The sequence below is a fragment of the Pleurodeles waltl genome, chromosome 7 (genome assembly GCF_031143425.1).
Source record: "Pleurodeles waltl isolate 20211129_DDA chromosome 7, aPleWal1.hap1.20221129, whole genome shotgun sequence".
Taxonomy (NCBI): domain Eukaryota; kingdom Metazoa; phylum Chordata; class Amphibia; order Caudata; family Salamandridae; genus Pleurodeles; species Pleurodeles waltl.
The window spans coordinates 422,363,361-422,388,404 of NC_090446.1; the positions used below are offsets into that span (position 1 = coordinate 422,363,361).

A 25,044-nucleotide genomic window follows, 5' to 3' on the forward strand; every position below is an offset into this window, starting at 1 on the left:
TCAGAGTCCAACTCAGAGGGTTGAGCACTGCAGGACGGAGTGCTGGGGACCCAGGCTAGGCTGTGCATGAAGGAATCTTTGGAGGAGTGCACAGAAGCCGGAGCAGCTGCAAATCAAGCAGTACACAGGTATGCAGTCTAGCGTGGGGAGGCAAGGACTTACCTCCACCAAACTTGGACTGAAAAATCACTGGACTGTGGAAGTCACTTGGATGGAGTTCCTGTGTTTCAGGGACCACGCTCGTCAGGATGAGAGGGGGACCCAGAGGACCGGTGATGCAGTCTTTTGGTGCCTGCGTTAGCAGGGGGAAGATTCCGTCGACCCACAGGAGATTTCTTCTTGGCTTCCAGTGCAGGGTGAAGGCAGATGACCCCCAGAGCATGCACCACCAGGAAACAGTTGAGAAAGCCGTCAGGATGAGGCGCTACAATGTTGCTGGTAGTCGTCTTGCTACTTTGTTGCGGTTTTGAAAGCGTCCTGGAGCAGTCAGCGGTCGATCCTTGGCAGAAGTCGAAGAGGGAAGTGCAGAGGAACTCTGGTGAGCTCTTGCATTCGTTATCTGAAGAATTCCCCAGAGGAGAGACCCTAAATAGCCAGAAAAGGAGGTTTGGCTACCAAGAAAGGAGGATTGGCTACCAAGAAAGGTAAGCGACTATAAGAGGGGGTCTCTGACATCACCTGCTGGCACTGGCCACTCAGAGCAGTCCAGTGTGCCCCCAACACCTCTGTTTCCAAGATGGCAGAGGTCTGGGACACACTGGAGGAGCTCTGGGCACCTCCCCTGGGAGGTACTGGGTCAGGGGAGTGGTCACTCCCCTTTCCTTTGTCCAGTTTCGTGCCAGAGCAGGGCTGGGGGATCCCTGAACCAGTGTAAACTGGCTTATGCAGAGATGGGCACGATCTGTGCCCATCAAAGCATTTACAGAGGTTGGGGGAGGCTACTCCTCCCAGCCCTTCACACCTATTTCCAAAGGCAGAGGGTGTAACACCCTCTCTCAGAGGAAATCCTTTGTTCTGCCTTCCTGGGCTTGGGATGCCCAGACCCCAGGAGGGCAGAATCTTGTCTGAGGGGCTGGCAGCAGCAGCAGCAGCTGCAGTGGAAACCCTAGAAAGGCAGTTTGGCAGCACCCGGGTTCTGTGGTAGAGACCCATGGGATCATGGAATTGTCCCCCCAATACCAGAATGGTATTGGGGGGACAATTCCATGATCTTAGACATGTTACATGGCCATGTTCGGCATTACCATTGTGACGCTATACACTGTTAGTGACCTATGTATAGTGCACGCGTGTAATGGTGTCCCCGCACTCACAAAGTCCGGGGAATTTGACCTGAATGATGTGGGGGCACCTTGGCTAGTGCCAGGGTGCCCACACACTAAGTAACTTGGCACCCAACCTTCACTAAGTGAGGGTTAGACATATAGGTGACTTATAAGTTACTTATGTGCAGTGAAAAATGGCTGTGAAATAACGTGGACGTTATTTCACTCAGGCTGCCATGGCAGGCCTGTGCAAGAATTGTCTGAGCTCCCTATGGGTGGCAAAAGAAATGCTGCAGCCCATAGGGATCTCCTGGAACCCCAATACCCTGGGTACCTCAGTACCATGTACAAGGGAATTATATGGGGGTACCAGTGTGGCAATGAGAACTGCTAAATTTAGTCACTAGCCTGCAGTGACAAATTCAGAAAGCAGAGAGAGCATAAACACTGAGGTTCTAGTTAGCAGAGCCTCAGTGATACAGTTAGGCACCACACAGGGAACACATACTATGAGCACTGGGGTCCTGCCTAGCAGGATCTCAGTGACACAAGGGCTAAAACAACATACATACAGTGAGAAATGGGGGTAACATGCCAGGCAAGATGGTACTTTCCTACAGTCTTCGTATAATAAGTGTGTCAGTGAAATCCCCTTCAACCGTGGAGGGTGAGCATCCAAAGCTGGAGTCAAGTCTGCCATAAACAAGTTGAAGAGATGTGGGGCAAGCACACAGCCTTGTTTCACACCAAGGGTTGTGGGGATTTTCCTTGAAAGCCTTGTGCCATCACCAATTTTTATTAGTACTGATGTGTCAGAGTATTAAAAGATTATTGCATTCAAAGAGGGGCTGGGAGGCCCTACTGCTTCAGTTTACTCCAAAGCAGATGTCTCTTCACTCAAACAAAAGGCAGCCCTAAAGTCAATAAAGCCAAGATGTAGTTTTCTACGCCGCCGTCTACCCTGCTCTGTGAGAAAGAAGGTTATTAGGATATTCGTTGTGGTGCCCAGCCTTTTCATGAAGCCTGTTTGGTTCGGTGGAATAATATTGAGTTTATCTGACCATGCTGTTAGGTCAGCGAGGAGCAAGGACGCGTAATTTTTTGCCTCAACTTCTATAAGGGCAATTAGTCTGTAGTCACCCAGGTTATCTCTGTTACCTCCCTTGAAGATAGGATTGATTATAGAGCCTCGGCAGCTCTCCGAGATGGCTCCTCACAGTCTTATTTCCTTATATATGGAGGTCAGCATTTCTGACCAGAAGACTGCTTCTTCCCTAAAGATGGCTTGTGGAAGGCCATTTGGCCGGGGAGCTCCTTCTAGGCGGGCCTTAAGGAGTGCTCGATATGTCCTGTCAGTGGACAGAGTGAGATCGATCATCTCCCCGTCATCCGGCAGGAGAATGTTTCCCCTCTTAGGTGTCCACGGTGGTAATTGTTGGTTATTTCCACAGGGTTGGCATGTGGTTAGGAAAATAGGTGGCTCACCCAGCCGTTTTCAGAAATGTTTGAATTACTGATTAAGTTCCCTCAGGTATTTAAGTGATCGATGATTTCCCAGAATTTCCTGGGATTTTTCCCTTTCACAGCATATATTAGTTTAGACCAGAAAATAGTTGTGGTTTCGGTATTTTATTTTGATATTTGTCTTTTATATTCTTTTTTGTGTTCTTCAGTTGTATCCAGAGGTGTTGATTGCCTGGACATGCCTTCAGGCGTGTTGCCAGCTTCCTTTGTGATTTTTTTTCATGAGGTGGCTTGATTTCATTAGGTGAGCAGGGGTGATTTGACTGGGTTGCTGAGCAGGCCATGATAGATTATGGGAGTGCTTATCTAGTATTTTCTCTCTGAAGTTGTCCCAAGCGTCCATTATTTGTCCGTGGTTTTTTAGACTTTCCTGCATCTGCGACTTTGCCAATGAAGATAGAGCTGTATTGTGTCAGATGACCAGCATAGTCTCTTCAAGCTTGTTGACTCTATAGAGCCCACCTGTACCGGGGCATGGGGGTGGACAGGTAGGGAGGACCTAAGGGTGAGTATTTGATAGGAATGGTCGCTAGATGTGGTGTATTTTATTTTGAATTGTCGTACCAATGGGGATCAGAGGCAGTGTGACTAAGATGTAATCAAGAATAGACCTTGAGTTGGGACCATGGAAAGTGTGACTTGGTTAGGAATCACCTGGCAACCTTCTATTTAGGGCCGGTAATTTGAGATATTCCAACGATGTCACCAACTGCGCACCTGTGTTGTGACATTCCAGCAGGAGTTGTCAGCACTTAGGGGCATATTTATGGTACCCCAGTGCCACCTTGCACTGCATTAACGTCATTGTTTTTTTACTTTAATGTGGCCCAACGAGGCCAAAATCACAGTGCCTTATTTACAGGGTGGCCCAATGTATTCATTGTGCCACTCTAACCCCTTGCGCTATATTACACCTCCGCCAGGCATAAATGCATGCAAAGTGGGCGTTTCCCTGTTAATGGAGCTGGAAGAATGGCGTGAGGAAATCTATGAGATTTCCTTATGCCAATCTATGAGATTTCCTCGAGCAGGCGTTAAAACGGGCCTTCCATTCTTTAGAATGGAGCCCTATGTCCTCTGCAGGAGCAGCGCCAATATTTTGGCGCTACTCCTGCAGAGTACATCAATAGCATCAAGAATAATGAAGCTATTGGCCCCTAGCCTGCGCCATGGTGCGCCGTATTTTAAATACGCGCACAGATGGTGGCGGTAGTGGGGGTGCAAAGGGGCACAGGGAAAGTGGCGCTGTTCTCGGTGCAGCGCCACTTTCCATGAATCTGCCCCTTTAGTATTTCATCATCCACCTTCATCCTGATTAGGTTCAAGTTAAAATCTCCTGTCAGGATAATGCCCCAATCTGGGTGGCTCTGTCAATAGTCTGAGATAGTGTCAGTTAGCCTTTTTATTGCTGCCCGCTTGCGTGAAGGGCCAGTATGAATGTAAGAGTTAACCAGCAGCATCGGTGGCCTATCGTTATTGGTCCAGTTGGATAGTTTATTCACTTGGCAACCTGGGTCTTCTTGCGTGAGCTCTTCGGTATGCATTTTCAAGTCTAATGAGAAGTAATGTGCCAGACCACCACTTGGCCTTCCAAACTGCTTGTGCTTAACTGCATTTTTACGGTAGGACATGAAGCCCGAGAGCGGAAGATTCTGTTGAGAACAGGTTTCCTAGAGTGCAATTATGTCCATGTGGTGCCAAGCTTTGGGAGGACAATCAGTTTCTAGCAAGGATTGGGCACCTGCTATATTCCAGGATAGAAGCCTTAGGTATTCGGATCTGAACATGCCTCTGGTAATTCTGTTTCTCATGTGAGGAGCGTTGAGCCACTTCCATCTGGCACCAGCTGAGGATGTTTGAGTTTGGGTTGGCTGAATTCTTTGGTTACCTGGCTGCATGGGGGAAGCGCCTAGAGCACCCTTCAAAACCATTAAAGGTTGTGCATGTAGGAGGCTGGCCTCATTTGTAGTGGGTACCTTGGGTACTTACACCTTATACCAGGTCCAGTTATCCCTTATTATTGAAAATAAGTAGTGTTCTAGCAGCTTAGGCTGATAGAGGTAGCTGTAGCAGAGCAGCTTAGGCTCAACTAGGAGACATGTAAAGCTCCTGCAATACCACTATAGTTACACAGTACTTTTACACAATAAAAGACAATACTCACTGTTACCAAAAATAAAGGTACTTATTTTAGTGACACAAGGCCAAAAATATCTTAGAGGCAATACTCCTTCTGGAGGTAAGTATTATAGACAAAATATACCAAAATAAGATAAGTAAAGTCATAGGATAGTAGTGCAAACAATAGAAAATACCATAGAATGAAATTGGAAGAAATAGGTCTAGGGGCAACACAAACCATATACTAAGAAAGTGGAATGCGGATCACAGATTCACCCCCTAGACAAGAGTAGTGTGTAGAGGATCGCTGGGAGTATACTAACAATGACGAGTAAAATTCCCCACCCCAGAGCCCAGGAAAGTAGGAGCAAAGTACTGCAAGTTTCTTTAGGACACACTACAAGTCGTGAGTATACTTATTGCAAGAACTAAGCAAGACTCCAAGCAACAAATGGTGGATTCCTGGACCTGGAGAACTGTAAAGAGAGGAGACCAAGTAAAGAAGTTGCAGAATATTCCAGGAAGGACAGGAGCCCCTGCCAACCTAGAAGATGGAGCAAAAGAGGATTCTGCAGTTGGAAAAAGTCTGCAGAAGAGCACCAAAGAAGATGGCTGCTGGTTCCTATGTGATGCAAAGGATGTCCCATGTGGAGATGTTGAATGAAGGTGAGTTGCAGCGCAGGATTCGTCCAACAAGCCTTGGTTCAAGCAATGTCGCAGATTGTGTCAAAATGGCGCTACCTGGAACCAGGAGGGACCTGGGGGCCTCAACTCAGACTGAGGAGGCTCCCAACACTGGAGGGAACCCACAGATGACCAGGCAGCACCCACGGAGGTCCCAGGACACAGGGGCAAAGAAGGTGCAAATTGCGGTTGTTGCAGCACTACAAAAGAAGGTCCCACACCGCCGGAGAACTAAGGGAGTTGAGCGTCGCAGGATGGAGTGCTGGGGACCTGGGCCAGGCTGTGCACAAAGGATTCTTGCAAATATTGCACAGAGGCTTCAGGAGGTGAAGATGACGCGGTGCACAGGGGTGCTGTCGCAAACGGGGTAGGCAAGCTCTTATCCAAATTTGGACAACAGGACCTTAGGACAGCCTGTGTCGAAGGGGTCCACCACCTGTGCTCCAAGGAGCACGCTCGACGCCAGGAGAGGAGTCCAGGAGAACTGGTCATCGTCTTAGAAGGTGCCTGCTGGAGCAGGGAAGTGACTCCGGGGGAGATTTCTTCAGTCCTTCTGGTGCAGGGTGAAGATGAGTCCCCAGAGCATGCACACTGTGGAAACTGTTGCAATTGCTGGGTGGTGCTGAAGTTGCAGAGTCGAAGTAGCCCTTCTGGATACTTTGTTGCAGTTACAGCGGTTCCTGGAGCAGTCAGCGGTTGATCTGAGGTCAGAGGATGAAGCTGTAGTTGCAGAGGATTCCTGATGGAAACGTGCAAGCAGAAACTGAAGAGGAACACACAGGAGAGACCCTAAATTGCCCAGAGAGGGGGATTGGCTACCTAACCAGGTATGCACCTATCAGGAGGGGTCTTTGACATCACCTGCTGGCACTGGCCACCCAGAGGCCTCCACAGTGTTCCCACACCTTGGAAAACAAGATGGCTGAAGTCTGGGACACACTGGAGGAGCTCTGGGCACCAACCTTGGGGTGGTGGTGGACAGGGGGGTGGTCACTACCCTTTCCTTTGTCCAGTTTCACGCCAGACAAGGGACTGGGGGTCCCTGAACCAGTGTACACTGGTTTATGCAAGGAGGGAACCATCTGTGCCCTTCAAAGCATTTCCAGAGGCTCTGGGAGGCTACCCCTCCCAGGCCTGTAACACCTATTTCCAAAGGCAGAGGGTGTAACACTGTCCTTTCAAAGGAAATGCTTTGTTCTGCCTTCCTGAAGGGCAGAATTAGAGCTTAACATGCTGTGCGCTATCTTAGCCTAGGTAGGAGTTAGTCCATTGATTATATTGACAATATGATAGCATTGTTTTTATGCTACACTCTTTACAATTTTAATACGGTCATGTTGTGTCATTCTGGTTATTGCAGCTCACGCTTTGCTATCTAAGGTGCAGTTGTTTTATTAAAATCATTATTGAAATATATACTGCTTTGTTTGTCATTTATATATGAGACTGAATTGGTTGCGTAAGTGTATCACATGGTGAGGTCACACAAACACCATACAATACACCAGATTTCCTCACAATACCCATTGACGTTGTGTTTCTGGACTTGATGATTGTATAAAGAATGGTATCTACCTGTGGAATTTTAAAATAACATATATGGAATCTTAAACAGTTGTACAATAATTTTATTTTTTATGAACTTATTGATCGTATATTTTAGTGATCGCTATTTATCCGAAATAAAGACTTCGGCTACATTATGATTATTAAGTATGCATTTCACTTTATAGTAATAGAATAGTCCAACAAAAATAGGTTAATAGTTAACTGGTTGTATGTATTTATATTATCGATTTTGTATGTATCGGTGAATAACAGTTTTCTTGCTGTGCAAATAAAGCAACAAATATGAAAACACCTAATTTACAAAGCCATTTTGAGCACACTATTATCAATAAAGACAGTCCAGACAAACATTCTAAAACAATAGTCTAGTCATGATTTTTTTTTTATTATTGAATGTACAAAATAGATTATAAGACAATCGTATTGAGCTTTGTGACAGACAAATCTTTATTAGATATGTCTCCTGAAGGTGGATGTTCTAATCTCAGGAGCAAAGCAAATTACGTATGATGACTTCAGCAGACAATGGTTATTCCAATGCAATCAACCACCGCCTAACATGTCAAATTCAGTCTCTGAGAGGTTTAACAAAGTCAACGCCTGTTGGGAGGAGCAGAGAGCAGTAGAATGAACAAGTGATTCATTTAGAGAAAGCCACGAAAAACAGGTATTCTGCAGTTTTTGGGGTAATTGAGCAGAAACACAATTCTGAAAAGGACGATATGTGAGAAAAGAGGCCAGAAGGACCAATGGTTAGTCCATGTCTTAGCAATTGAAACAGCTGCGAAACGTGCTTCCTTCGGAACATTCAATGGATCTTTGCTCTCTTGTCCCTGCCACCTCTCCATCATCACCCCTCCTTCAACTTAAGTGTTTAAGAAGCATGCATTCAGCTCCAGCTTGCAACATCTTCTGGTTTGGTCTCCAGGACATTAGTGACCAGGCCAGTCCCAATGGTTCGGTTACCATCCCGCAGGGTGAATCGCTGGCTCTTCTCAAGTACCATCGGCTGTCGCAGAGTAAGGATCAGAGATGTGTCTTCCCCGGGCATCACCAGCTCCTATAAGAGAGAGACAGTCAAGCAAAGCTCAGGCGTAGAGCCAGTAAAGCAATACTTGAGGGAATGGGGCAGGTAAAGTGTACATGAAGAAAAACAGGAGGAAGGTTAGGCACCCCAGCTGATGTAGGGGAAATCACAAAAAAAAGAGATGGCAAGGCATGTGAAACAGTACGGCAAAGCTACACAGGCACAAGCAAGCTAAGTTGAGAAAACATTAAGGCAAATAACAAAAAAATACAGACAGTAAAGGGATAGCTATGGTATGGTCAATATAGTTGTGTAGAAGTTTGATGCAGATGGGTGATGCAGAGGGGTAGGTTTAACTTGATGATCACTCCAGGTGGGGAGATTGTTTTCCCAATACTGACATTTTGGGGCTATGATTTCAACAATATATAAATTACCGGAATGAACAGAACGTAACAATGTTTGCGTGCCTGTCTTCATCCGGTTTTTAGTGTTATTCATAACAGCAGTAGCTGTAATACACCAAACTTGACATGTTATCTTGGCCTCCCCGACAGGCCACATTGTGCGATAATGGGCAAATTACTACATAACCAGGATTCAGTCCATATATTTGCTGGCTGACTGTTTGAAGATGATGTTATCAATTCTAAATCAATTTGAGTGATGCTTCATTGTGCCTCTTGCTGAATGATAGCAAGAATGCTTCAAAAATAGCACGCAGTGGATAAAACCAAAGCACCTGTGTCTAAGCTCATTTAAAGACCACTACTATTTAAAAACCCACTAGTCCTGCCAAGCATACCAAACAGTCTCCTGTTTTTTTGGACTGACGACCTGGCTGTCCTCCCATCAACAGGGCAAAGTGAGAATCTAATCACTTGGACCTGCCATTAGCACGTCACAATAGCATCTGTTATTTACAAATGGCACAGATGTGACAGGGAGCACAATGAGAAAAAACTGAACAGATATGGTTTCCACTGTCTCAAGGAGCTAATCCTAATATCAATATGCTACAAAGGCCACCATTCAAAAAGACACCACTCATTGTCTAGTGTGGCACGGTTACCTTGTTTGAAGGCAATACGACCCTACAGGCCATGTCCCATGTCAGCGAGAACATCACAGGCATAAAGTTGGTAACAAAGGGTTTGTGTCGTCCGCCTTCCTCCTTACTGAGAATATAAACCTGCAGGATAGATAGGAGGGAAACCAGATTACTTGCCTTTCCTATAAACAACTGAAGAGGCAGTCTATACTGCCTAGTATTGTGCTACAATATCACAAGTAAATCTTCCAAAAATAACACTACTCATTAGTTCTAACAATACATTCTTGAAAAAAAAGAAAAAAAAAAAAAAAAAAGAAAAAAAAAAAAACAACATATCCCATCATGTTTGTTCCCAAAATATACAGTGTAGAGAACAAGGGCTAAGTATATGAAGTTAGGGTTAAGGATTAAGGATTTAGGGTCATTAAAGTTTTGAGATACGGGGTAGACATTATAGGTTAAGTGGGGATAGGGAATAGTGGTGGAGGTTTGAAGGTCAAAGATTTGGCGGAATAGGGTTAAAGTTTAATAGTTTGGTAAGGGGGTTAAAGGTACATGATTAAGGCTAAAGGGATGAGGGCTACAGAGGGGTGGTGATTATCCCCTTTGATTACGTATATTTGAATTCATGGTGCGAAACATATTCAATTTACAGTCTGCTGATGAGTGCTACAATTATTTTAGCTTATATGTTTTGGGGATAAGCGCATTTGTTTTTCACAGTGACTGAATGGAAATTACTTCAGTTTTGATGTGATGCAATTATATGTATTTAAAAGAAACGGATGCTATTTCCCAGTTAAAAACAATTAATAAACTAGGAACAACCTGTTGTGTAGCCATTTTAGTCATAGCTCCATGCATGTTATTTTAGCATACTAGGCCTCCCGCAATGCACTTTAACCTAGATATATTGTATTCAGCTTCATTTTATTATTGTTACAATAGCCACTTTTGCGGTCTTGTTTTATTTTACTCTATCTAGCTGTTCTTGCCTAGACCATCACTGCGTTCTCAAACAAGACATTCTTGCTCACTCCGTGTTTCTTTCAAGACTGTAGTAAGAGAGGTTGACAATGAACGTGGTACAAGTTTTGTCTCTGACATTCATAGAAAACACACATCCTTACGTAGGGACATTTTCTTAGAACATCAGTTGTTTTATTATAAAAACACTTCTTTGTCCCTTACACGTTAGAGGGAGTGTAGGAGGCTGGCCTGGCTTATAGTGGGTACCTTGTGGTACTTACACATTCTGCCAGGTCCAGTTATCCCTTATTAGTAGAATAGAGGTGTTTCTAGCAGCTTAGGCTGCTAGAGGTAGCTATGGCAAAGCAACTTAGGCTGAACTAGGAGACATGCAAATCTCCTACTATACCACTTATATCATATAGCACAATATCATAAGAAAACACAATACTCAGAGTTACTAAAAATAAAGGTACTTTATTTTAGTGACAATATGCCAAAAGTATCTCAGAGGATACCCACACCTAGGAGGTATGTAATATACTCAAATTATATGTACACAAACCCAAAACAGGTAAGTAACAGTAAGAAAAGTAGTGCAACCAATGTAGAATCACAATATGATGCAATAGGTAGACATAGGCCTAGGGGCAACACAAACCATATACTCCAAATGTGGAATGTGAATTACGAATCGACCCCAGGCCTATGGGACGTTGTAGAGGGTCGCTGGGACTGTGAGAAAACAGTAAGGGTGTCCAAAATACCCCACCCCAAGACCCTGAAAAGTAGGAGTAAAGTTACCGTACTACCCCAGAAAGACAGAATAGTCGTGATAGGGGTTTCTGCAAGAACCAAAAGCACCAGCATGACATTGAAGATGGATTCCTGGACCTGAGGACCTGTAAAGGAAGGGGACCAAGTCCAAGAGTCCCGAAAGTGTCTGGGGGGGAGGAAAGGGGGGGGGGGGGGCGGCAAGAGCCCACTACCACTAAACCCCGGATGAAGGTGCAAATGGGCTGCCTCCGGGTGGAAGAAGCCAAAGATTCTGCAACAACGGAAGGAGCCAGGAACTTCCCCTTTGATGAGAAGATGTCCCACGGCGTGCTGGAGGTTGCAGAAGTGTTTCCACGAAGAAATACCACAAAAAAACCTTGATAGCTGCAAGAGTCGCGGCTGAGGTTTTTGGGTGCTGCTGGGGACCAGGAAGGACCAGGATTTCGCCCCTTGGAGGAGGAGACAGAGGGGGCGCTCACCAACTCAGAGAGCCCCCACAGAAGCAGGCAGCACCCGCAGAAGTACCGGAACAGGCACTTAGAAGACCTGAGGACAGCGGTCGACTCAGAGTCACAAAGGAGGGTCCCACGACGTCGGAGTCCAACTCAGCGAGTTTGGCAATGCAGGACGGAGTGCTGGGAACCCAGGTTAGGCTGTGCACAAAGGAAGTCCTGGAAAAGTGCACAGAAGCCGGAGCAGCTGCAAATCACGCAGTACACAGGTTTGCTGTCTGGCGTGGGGAGGCAAGGACTTACCTCCACCAAATTTGGACAGAAGGGCCACTGGACTGTGGGAGACAATTGGACCCAGCTTCTGTGTTCCAGGGACCACGCTCGTCAGGATGAGAGGGGACCCAGAGGACCGGTGATGCAGAATTTTGGTGCCTGTGTTGGCAGGTGGAAGATTCCGTCGACCCACGGGAAATTTCATCTTAGTTTCCAGTGCAGGGTGAAGGCAGACAGCCCTCAGAGTATGCACCACCAGGAAACAGTCGAGAAAGCCGGCAGGATGAGGTGATACAATGTTGCTGGAAGTCGTCTTGGTACTTTGTTGCGGTTTTGCAGGCGTCCTGGAGCAGTCAGCGGTCGATCCTTGGCAGAAGTCGAAGAGGAAAGTGCAGAGGAACTCTGGTGAGCTCTTGCATTCGGTATCTGAAGAATACCCCAGAGGAGAGACCCTAAATAGCCAAAAAAGGAGATTTGGCTACTAAGAAATGAGGCTTGGCTACTGAAAGAGGTAAGCACCTATGAGGAGGGGTCTCAACGTCACCTGCTGGCATTGGCCACTCAGAGCTGTCCATTGTGCCCAAACACCTCTGAATCCAAGATGGCAGAGGTCTGGGACACACTGGAGGAGCTCCCCTGGGAGGTGCAGGTCAGGGGAGTGGTCCCTCCCCTTTCCTTTGTCCAGTTTTGTGCCAGAGCAGGGCTGGGGGATCCCTGAACCAGTGTAGACTGGCTTATGCACAGATGGGCACCATCTGTGCCCATCAAAGCATTTCCAGAGGCTGGGGGAGGCTACTCCTCCCCAGCCCTTCACACCTATTTCCAAAGGGAGAGGGTGTAACATCCTCTCTCAGAGGAAATCCTTTGTTCTACCTTCCTGGGACTGGGCTGCCCATGCCCCGGGGGGCAGAAACCTGTCTGAGGGGTTGTCAGCAGCAGCAGCTGCAGTGTAGACCCCGGAAAGGCAGTTTTGGCAGTACCCAGGTTCTGTGCTAGAGACCCGGGGTCTCATCAGAGGTTTCTGTTAAAAAGGAAGAGAAACCTCCCCAACAAAAACTACAATTTAAAAAGAAAAAGGTGGCAGCAGTTGCAGTTCGACATGCCACTCAAGAAGAGGGTCCTTTTGAAGAACAGGACATGGGCCCTAACACTGCTAGACAGCGCGGCAGAGGTCACAATCGTTCGCCGGAATCTTCTAGAGCATCTGGAGGTGAAAGCAACTGATGACTTTCTACAAGTAGAAACTGCGGACATGCGTGTCTCCACGCCTGAGAGGGTGTACAAAGTAACGCTACAGTTAGAAGGAGACATTGAACGCACAATAGACGCAATCTTTTGGAATCGCGTAGTGAACATATACGATATCTTGTTGGCTGAACAAGATTGGACACCTGAATTTGTCCGTACCTGTCCCCCCAATACCAGAATGTAGACCCAGTCTCCCACACCGCAGGCGATCCTGGCGCTCAAAATCCAGTAGTCTCATTAGTATAATGAAAGCCTACATGACATGGCGCAACAGGCTCTAATTTTCGGGTCCTCCTGAGTATCTCGGGTCTCACTATATACAAAGACACCTCAGTACTATATACGGAGACGTCCGTGGTATTGAGGATTTCCTCCTCAGCTAAGTAGAGAACACCTAACTGACACTGGAGGTTGTTCAAGCTTGAACTCTAAATGGATAATCCCCATTTGGTGTGCTTATCTCTGAACAAACTTACCATTCACTATGGCGAAATCGATACAGGTAGCAATTGCAGTCAATATGAGACCGCCCTTTACTGCACATTTATTGGAAAATGGCATAACGGCACAGGGGGGTCCAGTCACATTTGTTGTTGACGCAGATGCAGCACATAGAATAGGACTATTTTATTATTGGGTCACTTTTCCAGCAGTTGATGGGAATACAAATACATTTAATCATTATACACCAGCAAACGTACCTGGACAATAATAGAGCATATGCATGTTTAGAAACACCTTTAACATATCAAGAACATAATAATTGGCTTGATGGCGCCCTACCCCACACAATTTTACCAGTAAGGTTAGGTCCTCTAACTAATGATGGTCCTACCTGGCCTTTATTGCCCATTTATACATCTCACCCTGCTGCAGCGAACCTAACGGTAGCTGAAGTCCGTCGTTTATATACTGATCTGACGGCAATATACAGACATTCAGTACGGTTTGTAACGCAAACATTAAATACAAACCCAGTACGTGCTGCTCCAGCGCAACCACATGCAGTGACGCCAGGTATTAATCCTGCAACTGTGCGTTCAATCGTGGGTAAAGTACCAGCAAAAAGAAATTCCATTTTGGTTAGCTCAAAAAATAAATGCACTGGAAGCAGTTTGTCCTCACACAGGACCTCAGAATAAACATAGAATACTGTGCTTGCCATTTGGGATGGTTCCCACAGCAGATAACTGTAATACATGGGGCACGGTATTTGCCGCGCTCTATACAACCGCACACGATACATCGACACTTGCCAACTTACCAAAAGTGTTGAAACAAATTCAAGATGAATATGGGGCTGCCCCGGCCCTAGACTTGGGGATGCAATTAATAGGCAACTTTGCCACAGTATCCTCAATCATTTTAAGTAACCTTAAAGGGGAAGCAGTCGCACTAGCGGTGCACATGTGGCTCTGGGATGTTCCCCTACAGGATCAAGAATGTGAATTGCCAAATATTGTCGCAGAGACCTACTCTAGTATTGGTTGAGATAAACTGGGGGCCATAACAACAAAACCACAATTTCAGGGTAAAGCTAATTAAGATTTTAGCAAGCAGGCTCCTGAGGGTAATAAGAAACACAGGGATAAAAAAAAAAAAAAAAACACTACGAACTCCTAAAAAAGAAAGTGGAGAATCTCCGCGTACGGAGACCCCACAGAATAGATAGTATATTGATATCTGTCAGGCGTTTTTATATTATCACGATTTCTAAGTTTATGATACAAGCCAATCTCGTTCCTTTCAGGACTCATCAGAAAAATGCAGTGAGAGAGGTGGGCAGTCAGAGCTAATAACAGAGTACATGAAACCGAGACAGGAATCACAACGCTCATCAGAGGTTTCTGTTAAAAAGGAAGAGAAACCTCCCCAACAAAAACTACAATTTAAAAAGAAAAAGGTGGCAGCAGTTGCAGTTCGACATGCCACTCAAGAAGAGGGTCCTTTTGAAGAACAAGACATGGGCCCTAACACTGCTAGACAGCGCGGCAGAGGTCACAATCGTTCGCCGGAATCTTCTAGAGCATCTGGAGGTGAAAGCAACTGATGACTTTCTACAAGTAGAAACTGCAGACATGCGTGTCTCCACGCCTGAGAGGGTGTACAAAGTAACGCTACAGTTAGGAGACACTGAACGCACAATAGACGCAATCTTTTGGGATCGCGTAGTGAACATATACGATATCTTGTTGGCTGAACAAGATTGGACACCTGAATTTGTCCATACCTGCCCCTATGGGGAAGATGTTATCAAACCTTCTTTCTCGCCCTTAGTTCCAGAGGAGCTCACAGCATCCTACGCCATCGATTGGGCATTGCCGCAGGCACCCGGGTTATATCGCAATCACATAGGACGGGACAAAGATTCACCCTACCACGTAATTCCTATTAAAAATCAACCCCAACCTCAACCCCAGTATCCAATAAAACATGATGCTAAAGCACCCGTGAGAGAGATCCTCACACAACTGGAGTACCAGGGCGTAATTGAACCCTGCGTCTCCCCAATGAATAACCCGTTATTCCCAGTAGCTAAACCTGACCATTCATACTGAATAGTCTTAGACTAAAGACATTTAAAAAGTCATACACGCACATATGCTATACAAAACTCACATAGCACAATACTAATGAACAACATAGTGCGCAAAAAATACAAAACAACACTGGACATTTCCAATGGTTTCTTCTGCCAGAATATAGCCCCTGAGAGTACAGACTTAACAAGTTTCAGTGCACTAGGCTCCCAGAAACAATCCTGTTGCGTACATCAGGGGTACAAGAACAGTCCAGGACTGTTCTCAGTCCGTGTGACTGCAATTTTGCACGACATTGACCCTGAAGCATTGTCCTATGTAGACGATATCTACCGCATGGATGATGAATTGCTGCAACATTTAAGACGGGTAGCCCACATTGTTGTGGGATTTGCTGAATTTGGCTACAAATTCAACTTTAAAAAAACCAAAATAGCCTTCCTGAGCGTCCTGTTTGTGAGATAAGTAAATTTTGGACAGTCGTCCGCACACGGATTCTCAGAGACCTGCAGACAGACATGCTTGCAGCACATCATCTTCACACAAGGGACAATAAAACACACTTGGTCATCAGAGTTATTGCTGGTGCCATTGGTTTCACCTATGTAACTTTTAAAGATGGTGAGACCGTCCTGATTGCATAGAAATCACACTTGTACTCAACAGCAGAACAACGCTTTCCTCCTACTGAGAAAATTCTCACTGCTGTATAGATGGCTGTCGTTAAAGAAAGACCTCTAGCTCAGGGCAAATGCATTATCGTCGTCTCCCCAATCCCAGCCCTTGAGGCTGTCACCAAGGCCAGCGTTCCCAACGCTAAAGCATTACATCCACGTTGGATACAATGGGCCACGTCTTTGACAGCCACTGATGTAGACTAAATTTTTGATCCAAAATTACAAATTGAAGAATTTTTGCAATATGAACTAGAATGCCCAGTTCCTGCAAACACAATGCCTACTGATCAGTATCAAAGTGTCATGCACACCGATGGCTCTGCACAACCTGCAATTGGCACAAAGCATCAATACTCCGCTGCTTGCGCAGTCGTAAGCGGCTACATGGAGGATAATACATACATTACGCAACCCCTAAGGGATTGCACAGATAGCAGAGCTAAAGGCTCTGGTGATGGCACTGGAACATACAGATCCAGCACATCTAACACTGATTGTTTGTGAGTCGTACTATTGTGTCCAGTCCTTCAATGAATACCTACATTACTGCCGCCAGAATGGGTTCACAGACACTAAAGGTACCACCATTAAACACAGATTACTGTGGGGGAAAGTAGCGGATCTTAAGGAAACGCTACCAAATATCCATGTTGTACATACACTTGGGACACTAGCGTGTTGGAATCCACATTGCTGGGAATACACTGGCTGATGAAGCTGCAAAGTCAGCAGTCGCTACGGCCACTGTTGCTGCAGTAACCCGCTAAGATGTGAAACTGGACGAAGGCATATGGGCTGCTGTGAAAGCTACTGCTGATGGTACGCCCTATCTAAAAGCATTTCCTGCTAAATATTCCTACGACATGGGAGGCTGCCTAAACGCTGAGGTTGAGATACCAAGCATAGGGGTTCGAGAAAATTCCAATAAAGATATAAGACCAGAGTTTATTAAAGCAGCACATGAGGGGGCAGCATCTGCCCATCCTGGTGTGGCGGCTACAATATCATTGTTACAAGCCCATTTTTGGTGGCCAGGCCTATACAAAGAGGCCAAGCAGTATGTCCTTTGTTGTGACATCTGCCAACAAATTAAAGTTTCCACTGCTAAGCGCCCACCGCAGACACCCCTCCTAATTTCCAATAAACCTTTACAATGTGTGTACTTGGACAGTCGAGGTCCCCTAACACCGGACAGTGCATACAAATAATTTTAGTCGCTGTTAACCCTTGCTCCAGATTTCTATGGGTGTGGCCACAACGCTCGGCTGACGCTCGGACTATTAAAGATTTGCGAGTCTTTATCGGTACATATGCAGTTGCGGCTTTCCATTCTGACCAAGGCCCTGCTTTCGCCTCAAGGGCATTCAGGGATGCCATGGCTTCGTTGGGAGTCCAACTCCAGTACTCGTCTCCATTTCATCCTGAGGGAAATAGTGCTGTGGAGCAAACCATGATTTATAGCAATCCTTAACAGCCAGAGTCTTAGGTACGGGTCGTAGTTGGCTTAACCACCTGTATGGAGTCCAGAGAGACACTTAATCTTCCTAGAAGGTCCCTGGGGGGGTTGTAGTACATATGAGTGCCTGTTCGGAACTCAAATGTATGTACCAGATCCTGATGGTCCTGCCGTGGAGGCGGCAGAAATACCCTTTGACATAAATGAACGTGTCACTGTCTTACAGGATTTGCAACAGTTCCGTGACGACAACGCTTCTGCCACTGCTGCCTCCACAGGAATTGAGGATTTTCCTATAACACCTACAGGCTGTATTCCTTAAGTCCGGGATCTAGTATATGAAAAGGTTGCTGTGAAAAAGGAATTTGACCCTTCTTTTGTGCACCAGTCCCAGTTTTGGGAATACACGGTACCAGAACTGTGATACTACCACCACTGGCAGGTGCTAAAGAAAATCGCTTTGTCTCTATCGACAATGTCAAACTACACCATGTGGCTGATTCTGCACAGCAGACCAAGAGGAACAGCCAGTACTTCCCAAATCCCTCTCTCTACTCGTCAAGAAGTTCCTATACAAGTTGTAAGCAGCAACACGGACACCTCTCCGAGCTTGGGGAGGGTGGAAAATGACCTTGCATTGGTTCCACTAATATCAAATAATACAGAAATAACTGATCGATTTGACACAACTTCAACACAGATGGATAGCGCCATTTACTCTGAGCCACCGCAGGAAATACCCACTCCACCTACAGATACGACTCAAGTTTTTGCACAAACTGCTTCTGGATACTTTGCCGTCAATTAACAACAACGTTTTGGACTTGTTCGCCTCTTCGACACCTGAACTGTCAAAAACACGTAAGCTGATAAGCTGGCTTAAAGCAACTTACTTTATTCTTCCATATAACTATCTGTGGCTTTCCTTGAGTGTACTTGCTTTCCTACTTTGGATTGGGTTTGTCATAACGTTCTTTTTATTAATACATGGTAATTTTCTCCCTGAAAAATCAACAGCTGAGCTGGTGGATGAGGTCCTGAAACCACATTTTTCTTCTCATACGGTACGCAGAGACTTGTCTTTTGTGAACATTTCAGCCATACCAATTCCTGATGGGATTGTTTGGGATAAAGTAACATTTGATATATACGGCCCCACAGAGGTCATTCAAATACCATATGCGTTTAAACTTTCAATGAACGATATAATAATACCCAGAGTTGTTTGTGATGATTGGGATATGAAAGCAGTTGATTCTATGATGACTGAATTGCAGTATTATATTGTCTTTAAAAACGAAGATGTTTATCAATCTAAAGAGAATTATGGTGATATGTTTTGCTACAATTATTATGGGCACCATTTCATGGACACAGCAAGTACCCCAAAGACTGTTTGTATTTACACACAATGGGAACATTGTCTAACTCCTCCGCAAGGGAGTTCTAAAACATATTCTGAAAAGTTCACCTATTTTTCTGGGCACAGTGTTAAAAATGCTGAGTCATATTATTTTAAATAGACACCGACAGTAAATGTACGCATACTATTGACAAATATGAAATTTATTTATTTGGATTCCTTTGTTTCCCGGTTGACCATAGAAGGCTATGAATATTGGCTAAAGTCGATCGACTTAAAAAGCATGTGGGGAACCAGACATTGGCAAATAAGGGGGAAGGAAGCTTTGTTTAGAGCATGCCTGATACCTGTTCAAATGACATTTTCAAATGAAACTGTAGCAAAGATTAAGGAATTGAACAAGCCCAGTATTCCTACACCTGCAAAATGTTATAAATGGCAAAAATATATAAATGCAACTCAAGATCTGTGAGAAAGTAGCCTCTTTCTAGCATGGTTACCCCCACTTTTGGCCTGTTTGAGTGTGTGTCAGTGTGTTTTTAGTGTGTCACTGGGATCCTGCTAGCCAGGACCCCAGTGCTCATAGATAAAACCTATATGTCAGTGTGTTTTGCCTGTCTCACTGGGATCCTGCTAGCTAGGTTAGCCAAACTTTGTCCATATGGCTGTAAGGGAGAACAGGGTTGCTGTTTCTCTTGGGCTGGAGCAGGACAGGGCTGCTGTCCTATAAGCTTCACACCAGGACAGGGCTGCTGTTTAGAGGCAGTACAGGGTTGCTGCACTAAAGTCTCTCTGGGAGGCCTTGAGGGATGCTCCATATTTACTAAAATGGTGCAGTTTTGCACATCTGGATTAGTAGCTCCACAGAGAGGTACTTGTACCTCTGGGAGTTTAGCTGTGGTAGCTGATGGCTACTTTGGTACAGGTTCCACCCCAGGAGATTTTTCTTCCACCACAGGAATGGTATCCTTGGTGGGGAAGGGATACTTTGATACCCTTTTCACATGCTGGTAGAGAGGGATCCTGAGTTTTCAGGCCTTCTTCTCTCCTTTGCTTTTAAATTTCAGAAATGAGAGGAAGAAATTCCTCAGGAATACACAGCATGGATGCATGGGTACTAAACTCTACCTCAGCCCAACCTGAGGCCTCTAGGGCATTCCCTAAGAGACAATCTAGAGGTAAGCTAGGTAATACCACCACCTGCTTAGGGCCAGTGACTCTACCCCAACTAAGTTGTACTACAGCTAAGGGGAGAGACAGAGTGGAGTTATTGACATCAGTAACTTGGTACTTCTGTCCAAGGAGGTGTTATGCAGGTGACACTAGGTTTTCAGTCACCAAAGTGATACTGGCACCTGTGTCCCTGTAGGCCTGGGCCTCAACACCATTTATTAATATTGACTGCCTGTACTTATCCATGCAACTGGTCATCTCACACACCCACTCTGCCGGTCACACTCAACGCCATCTTCTCCTCCAGCAGCCACATCACCTTCATTCACACCACCGAACTCCACTGGACCGACCACCGTTGTGTTCATTTTTCCTTCCTGAAACCCACCAGCCACCACCACCAGCCCCGGATCCCCCACCACAAGTGGAACAAGATCTCCAAGGATCAACTGATCTCCAACCTCGCCCTACCACCCACAACCAACAACCCCAACGCCGCCGCCCTCAACCAGTGGCTCGACGACTGCGCCAACACCCTCACCCCTTTCAAGAAAACCACCATCACCGTCGCCAACAAGAAAGCTCCCTGATTCACAGCAGACCTTCAGTCCTCCAAGCGAGAATGCCGGATAGCAGAGAAGATATGGCTCCAAGAACATTCATAATGCAACCTCGCCGCCCTCAAATCAGCCATCTGCAAATACCACTAGATCTTTCTACAAAGAACGAATTGACAACAACACGCACAACAGCAAGGAACTATTCACCATTATCAAGGAACTCACCAACCAAAAGTCCTGCTCCGCCGACCCACCCCACTCACAAGACCTCTGCGACTCCCTCGCCACCTTCTTTCACCGCAAGATCACAGACATCCATGGAAGCTTCGCACCACTGTCTCCCACCACCAACATCAAGGTCGACCCCATCGGGCCCTGTCGCACCAACATACTGAGCGCCTGGACCCTCACCAACGATGAGGAAACCACCAAGACCATGAGCACCATCCACTCCGGCTCTCCCGCTGAACCCTGCCCTCACCACATCTTCAATAAAGCCAGCCAAATCATGGCCCCCCAACTCCGGACTATCATCAACAGCTCATTCGAGACCGCCATCTTCCCGAAGAGCTGGAAACACGCTGAGGTCAATGCCTTGCTCAAAAAGCCCAAAGCCGACCCCGAAGACCTCAAAAACTACTTTCCTATCTCCCTAGCCCCCTTTACCGTGAAGGTGATTGAGAATATAGTCAACAACCAACTTTCCCGCTTCCTGGAGAACAACGACCTACTCAACGTCTCCCAGTCCGGATTCCGCAAAAACCACAGCACTGAGACCGCCCTCATCACCTGCACCGACGACATCAGGAACAGGCTCGACAAAGCTGAAACCGTCGCCCTCATCCTTCTTTACCTTTCCGCAACCTTCAACACTGTCACCACACCCTACGCACATGCCTCTTCAACTTTAGAATTCGCCACAGAGCCCTGGGCTGCCTCACCTCCTTCCTTTCAGGAAGGACCCAAAGAGTGCGCCAACCCCTGTTCCTATCTAAGGCCACCAAGACCATCGGCTGAGTTCCACAGGGCTCCTCCCTCAGCCCCACCCTCTTCAATGTCTACATGGCTCCGCTCGCCAGCATCGTCCAATCCCACGGCCTCAACATTGTTTCCTACGCCGATGACACTCAGCTCATCCTCTCTCTCACGAAGGACCCCGCATCCGCTAAGAACAACCTCCACACCGGACTCCAAGCCATTGCCAACTGGATGAAAGCAAGCCGCCTCAAACTGAACTCACAGAAGACAGAGACCATCATCTTCGGCCCCAACAGCTCTGCATGGGACGACCCCTGGTGGCCTGCCACTCTGGGGTCGACCCCAACGCCAACCACCCACGCACGCAACCTCGGCTTAATACTGGACTCTGCGCTCTCTATGACCCAACAAGTCAATGCCATCTCGTCCTCATGATAAAACACCCTTCAAATGCTCCGCAAGACCTTCAGATGGATTCCCGTGGACACCCGTAGAACGGTCACCCACGCCCTTGTCAGCAGCAGACTGCACTACGGCAACGCCCTCTATGCGGGAACAAAGGACAAGCTCCAAAAAAAACTCCAGCGCATCCAGAACGCCTCAGCACGACTTATCCTCAACCTCCCTGGCCACAAAAACATCTCAGCTCACCTCAAAGACCTCCACTGACTACCAGTCAACAAAAGGATCGTCTTCAAACTCCTAATCCATGCCCAGTAAGCTCTCCACGACGATGGACCGGCCTACCTCAACGAGTGCCTCCACTTCCATGTCCCGACTCGCCAGTCCAGCTCCGCTCCGCCAACCTCGCCCTCACATCCGTCCCCCGCATTCACCGTACCACAACCGGCAGCAGATCCTTCTCCCACCTTGCTGCCAAAACCTGGAACTTTCTCCCTGCCAACATACGTACGACCAAGGACCTCCTTACCTTTAGGAAGCACCTCAAAACCTGGCAATTCGAACAGTAGCCCACCCGCACCAAGACCTTCTCGGTGAGTAGTGCGCTTAACAAATATCTGATTGATTGATGTTAAGGGGACAAGCAGCCAATGTGGCAAGACCAATGCCACCAGGTGTGACAGAAACTGTCTTGGGACAGTCTACCCCAGTTTTTATTATGGTCCCAAAAGTGAATCCAACTACACCCTTAGTTTGACTATGCCAGTAGTCCCACCACTATTACCACTACTGCTAGGGGCACTAGAGTCTGATGTCTTAGTGGTGGTAGGCTCAGGGGCTTTACATGAGCACGAGTTATCCCCTGGCCAATACCTTTATTTCCTCACACATAGCACCAAGGCTTTTTCTGATTGTGTGAAGAGTTTGAAGAAGATGAAGAAGGTTTATCCCCAGAGGAGTGTTTTGGACCTGAAGAAGGATCCTTGTGTTTACTTTTATCCCCATGCTTGTCCTGAGATTTTTCACCATCTTTCTTTTTGCCATCCTTGTCACCCCCGTATGAGCTTTTCTGCTCACCCTTGTTCTGACCCATTTTTCTGCCTTCTTTCCCAATTCTTGGGGAGAGGTCAGATCTGAGTCCACAAGATACTGATGTAACAAGTCAGACATACAATTATTCAAGATATGCTCTCTCAGAATCAAGTGATATAGGCTTTCATAATCAGACATCTTACTGCCATGTAACCAACCTTCTAGGGCCTTCTCAGAACAGTCTACAAAGTCTGTCCAGTTCTGTGATGACTCCTTTTTGGTCTCTCTGAACTTAAGTCTGTACTGTTCCTTGGTTAAGCCCAGACCATCCAAGAGTGCATTTTAAAGAACCTGGTAATTATCTCCATCATCCTCTCTGACGATAAGAATTCTGTTTCTACCTTTGCCAGAGAAGGATAACCAAAGGATGGCAGCCCACTGTACGTGAGGGACCCTCTGAACTTTACAGGCCCTCTCAAGTGCAGCAAACCACTTGTTGATATCATCATCATCCTTGTAAGGAGGGACACAGGCTGCAATTGCAGGCCTGTGCAAGGGTTTGTCTGAGCTCCCTATGGGTGGCTCTCTAAAGTGCTGAGATCCCCCTCTTCCTCCGCACACTATGTTGAGGCTCCCAGGTCCCCCCTGGGTCCACCCAGCGCCATTTTGACGCAAAGCGCACTTTTGTCGTAGCCAAGGCTTGTTGGCGACTTCCAAGTATAAATCGCAACGATCTTCACGTCGTGGGACATCCTTTGCATCATGCAGAAACCCACTGGCATCTTCCTATGGTGCATTTCTGCAGTCTTCGACTAACCGTGGACTCTTCTTTTGCACCCTGTTCTGGGTTGGCAGGGGCTCCTGTCCTTCCTGGAACTTTTTTCGACTTCTGGACTTGGTCCCCTTCCTTTGCAGGTCTTCAGGTCCAGGAATCCAGCAGTTGTTCTTTGCAGACTTGGTTGGCTGCTGCAAACTCCCAATCACGAGGTGTGGTGTGTCCTAAGGAAACTTGCAGTACTTTAATCCTGCTTTTCTGGGCTCTGGGGTGGGGTAATTTACTTACCTTTACTGTATTCTTACTCTCCCAGCGATTCTGCCCACACTACCCTTGTCTAGGGGGGAATTTGTGATTTGCATACCACTTTCTTAGTATATGGTTTGTGTTGCCCCTAGACCTATTTTCTCCCATTGCATTCTATAGCATTTCCTATTGTTTGCACTATCCTTTGTCTAATTACTTACCTTATTTTGGTGTCTAGTGTGTATATTGTGTATAATACTTACCTCCAGAAGGAGTATTTTGGTACTGTGTCACCCAAATAAACTACCGTTATTTTTTATATTTAATTGTGTATAAGTACTGTGTGACTATAAGTGGTATTGCAGGAGCTTTGCATGTCTCCTAGTTCAGCCTAAGGTGCTCTGCAATAGCTACCTCTATCAGCCTAAGGTGCTAGAACACTACTACATTTCACTTATAAAGGATAACTGGACCTGGTGTAAGTACCGAAGGTACCCATTACAAACCAGGCCAGCTTCCTACAGTTGCTTCATTAAAATATTATTGAAACATATACTGCATCTGGATGTCGTGTATGTGAGACTAATGTAATTGAGAGAAACAGATGAGACCCGAGTGACCACAGTTTCCCTGAGAAATCAACTATGTCATGCGCTCGGCTGCCCAATCATCCCCACCCTTGGTGGAGATGAGGCACTGCTAGTTAGCCGGAGCAAAACCCGGATTGGGGCGACAGTTGTCACATGTAGTGGGTCAGACCCAGTCTCCCACATCGCAGGCGATCCTGGTGCTCAAAATCCACTAGTCTCTTTAGAATCATAAGAGCCTATGTGACAAACCTAGCTCCCATTCAGCTAATTCCTGGATAACATGCATTCT

General features: G+C 46.3%; 1 protein-coding gene across 1 annotated transcript in view; it reads right to left on the reverse strand.

Moving 5' to 3' along the window:
• Positions 1-7,513: 7,513 nt before the first annotated feature.
• Positions 7,514-25,044, reverse strand: part of TUFM (Tu translation elongation factor, mitochondrial) — a 430,712-nt gene continuing 413,181 nt past the window's right edge. Inside the window, exons 10-11 of the mRNA XM_069243925.1 lie at positions 9,263-9,382; positions 7,514-8,223 (exon numbers count right to left, since the gene is read on the reverse strand). Coding sequence (XP_069100026.1) covers positions 8,053-8,223; positions 9,263-9,382 — 291 coding nt within the window. The 3' untranslated portion in view covers positions 7,514-8,052. The remainder of the gene's footprint in view (positions 8,224-9,262; positions 9,383-25,044) is intronic.